The 3,028-nt window shown below is 46.8% G+C and overlaps 1 protein-coding gene across 7 annotated transcripts in view; it reads left to right on the top strand.

The window, feature by feature from the left end:
* Positions 1–6: 6 nt before the first annotated feature.
* Bptf (bromodomain PHD finger transcription factor) overlaps positions 7–3,028 on the top strand; it is a 100,915-nt gene continuing 97,893 nt past the window's right edge. For 4 of the 7 annotated variants that reach the window (XM_029483122.1, XM_029483121.1, XM_029483119.1 and 1 more), the window contains exon 1: positions 208–504. In XM_029483122.1, coding sequence (XP_029338982.1) covers positions 303–504 — 202 coding nt within the window. In that variant the 5' untranslated portion in view covers positions 208–302. Of the gene's footprint in view, positions 505–3,028 lie in introns of all 7 variants that reach the window. The other 3 variants (XM_021175559.2, XM_021175555.1, XM_029483120.1) reach the window with 2 other exon arrangements.

The following is a 3,028-nucleotide window of genomic DNA, read 5'->3' as shown; positions in this document are numbered from 1 at the left end:
GGGGGCTGCGCTCGCGGCACCGCGGCAGCAGTCGGGGCAGGTGGGCCGCCGCCCAGGCTGAGGTGGCGCCCAAGACCCGGCTGAGCTCGCCCAGGGGGGGCGGCCGCAGGAAACAGCCGCCACCGCCACCGCCAGCCTCCGGCAGCAGCGCCAGCGGCCCGGGCCGGGGGGGCCGAGGAGGCGGGGGCGGCAGGACGGGGGGCGGGGGCGGCCACCTGGCCCGGACCACCCCGGCCCGCCGCGCCGTCAACAAAGTGGTGTACGATGACCACGAGAGTGACGACGACGACGAGGAGGAGGACATGGTCTCGGAGGAGGACGAGGAGGAGGAGGAGGATGGCGACGCCGAGGAGACCCAGGATTCCGAGGACGAGGAGGAAGATGACATGGAAGAAGACGACGATGACTCCGATTATCCGGAGGAGATGGAAGACGACGACGACGACGCTAGTTACTGCACGGAAAGCAGCTTCAGGAGCCATAGTACATACAGCAGCACTCCAGGTAACCACCCAGGCCGCCGGGAGACTCCTTCCCCACCTCCTCCCTCCCCCTGGCTTGCTCCCTCTCCAGTGCAGTGCATCCTGCTTCCTAGCTCTACCCCCCCCCCTCCCGGCCTGTCCCCCACGCGGAGGCCACAGCGCGTCTAGTGACAAAAAAAAAAAAAAAAGAAAAAAGAAAAAAAGAAAAGAAAAAAAAAGACAAAAACAAAACTAGATTTGCAAGAGGAAAGAGGCGCATTGTTCAAAATGGAGATTGCATTGTTGCAGTTTGCAGGCCACTGACTCGTTCTCTCTTCTTCTCCCCCTCCCTCTTTATCCTCTTCAAAATTTGTGCCAAGTGCGGTGGCTCCACCAGGCAGGATTGAAACTTTGGCACACAAGTACCCATTGAGTTCGTCTTTCTTCCCTTGTTTTGGTGGGAGTATTTTATTTATTTATTTTGCGATGAAAGAAACCTCCTGCTTTGCAAACCGTTGCATGTCTAATACGTTTTGTTTTAGATTTGAAAGAAAAATTATCTGTTCCTTAAAAGAGAATTTCGATGGTGGCGCCACACCTAGACGGTCTCCCTTTCCTACCCCCTAGTTAGCTAGTTTGGTAACTGTTTTGGAGAAAGGGTTGTTGTTCGGTGAGCTGGGAGCTTCCTGGGGTCCTGAGCGCTTGTTTGTGTTCTTCGAATGAGTACTCGTGGTCGCGTGCAACAGTTGCTGGTAAATGCTGATTAAAGAGCAAAGCAGAAAACTAGACCAAACCAAGTTTGGCAATCCTTCCGATTTAAAAGTACTCTGGTTAAGTTCCAAATAAAAGTATAACACCACGGGGCCGTGTGTCCTAACCAGTTTGATTTTGACTTTGCGTTGGAGATGGCAGTTTCGTGGCACCTGTTGCCGAAGATGTGTGGTTGATCATCTAGGCGCAAATTGCCAGAGATGAACTTTTTGAAGTCACAGTATAGAAGTGTCAGATTGGACCCGACAGGACTTTTTCTTGTTATTCTGTTTCTGAGGGAAAAACCCTTCCTGAATCAGCGGTGGGCTTCATCAGTAGTGGTGAATTCTCAGATGTTTTCTCGAGTAATTTCTTGAGGTGGGTCCTGAGATGTGGGTCAAGTAAAAGGCACATGTGCAATTGCTCCTTTGTATTAAATGAATAGTTATGGGGGGGGGGGATCTTAACTTGTAGCAACAGACTTCTTTCAGGCTTTTTCTTAAGTTTCTATTCACCTGGATTGATAAAAATTAAGATCTAATTGTAAGGACATTTACAAAGTAAGTGAGGACATATGAGGGTCTTTCCTATGAGAGCCTGTCGTACTGTTTTCAGAGAAGATGAGGGTACTAGGAGTGGTTAAATTTAAGTGTTTTCATTTATAACTGCTTAAGATCCTAACTGCTGCAAGTATGAGAATTAAACCAGATTAGATTGGTTAACACCAAGTGAAAAAAGCTAGTTTCCTTTGTCTGTCTTGAAGAAGGTTGCCTATTTTATGGGGCCTGGAGGGAGGCTATCTTTTAGCAAGTTTAATTTCTTGCCAACTTAGTTTAGTGTGTCTTTTATAGTACTAGGTTTTACTTTAAGAAATTACGTGTTGGGCATCTGCATCAAGAGCTCAAAATTGAGCTGAAGATGGCAGTAGTGGAGGAAGTTAGTTTTTGAGTTAGGACTGAGGCATTTTGGCAGGGTAATTCAGCTAACTTTTAACTCCTTGAAGACCTGGCCAACAGTTCTGATGAACTGAAGACCATGAAAATGCTGAATTAAATTGCAATTTGTGGTTAGGGATTCTATTTTTTTTTTTAATTTATTTATTTACATTGTATGTAAGTACACTGTAGCTGTCTTCAGACACTCCAGAAGAGGGCGTCAGATTTCGTTACGGATGGTTGTGAGCCGCCATGTGGTTGCTGGGATTTGAACTGGGGACCTTTGGAAGAGCAGTCGGTCGGCGCTCTTAACCACTGAGCTGTCTCGCCAGCCCTTTCTTTTTCTTTTTTAAAGATTTATTTATTTTATGTATATGAGTACACTGTAGCTGTACAGATGGTTGTGAGCTATCATGTGGTTGCTGGGAATTGAACTCAGGACCTCTGCTCTCTGCTCGCTCCAGCCCAAAGTTTTATTTATTATTATATGTAAGTACACTCACTGTAGCTGTCTTCAGACACACCAGAAGGGGGTGTCAGATCTCATTACAGATGGTTGTGAGCCACCATGTAGTTGTGGGGATATGAACTCAGACCTTCAGAAGAGCAGTCAGTGCTTTTAACCGCTGAGCCATCTCTCCAGCCCAGCCATTATTCTTGAATGACACAGGCTACCTCTGTGTACGCTTGTCCTGTGATTATGGGAAGTAATTACTTTAGGAGTAACTTTTGCTCTTAAACATTCTGTAGCTCCTAACAGACATTCACACTGTAGATAATGCATAAAAAGACTGATTGGATAACTTGCTGTTAGTAGGTGGGAAATTTGATAATTCTCTAGTAGGTGCCATAACTTAAATGTTCTGTTTTTTTTTTTTTAAA

This window comes from Mus caroli, chromosome 11 (genome assembly GCF_900094665.2).
Source record: "Mus caroli chromosome 11, CAROLI_EIJ_v1.1, whole genome shotgun sequence".
Classification (NCBI taxonomy): Eukaryota; Metazoa; Chordata; class Mammalia; order Rodentia; family Muridae; genus Mus; species Mus caroli.
This window is presented reverse-complemented; position numbering and strand designations above follow the sequence as displayed.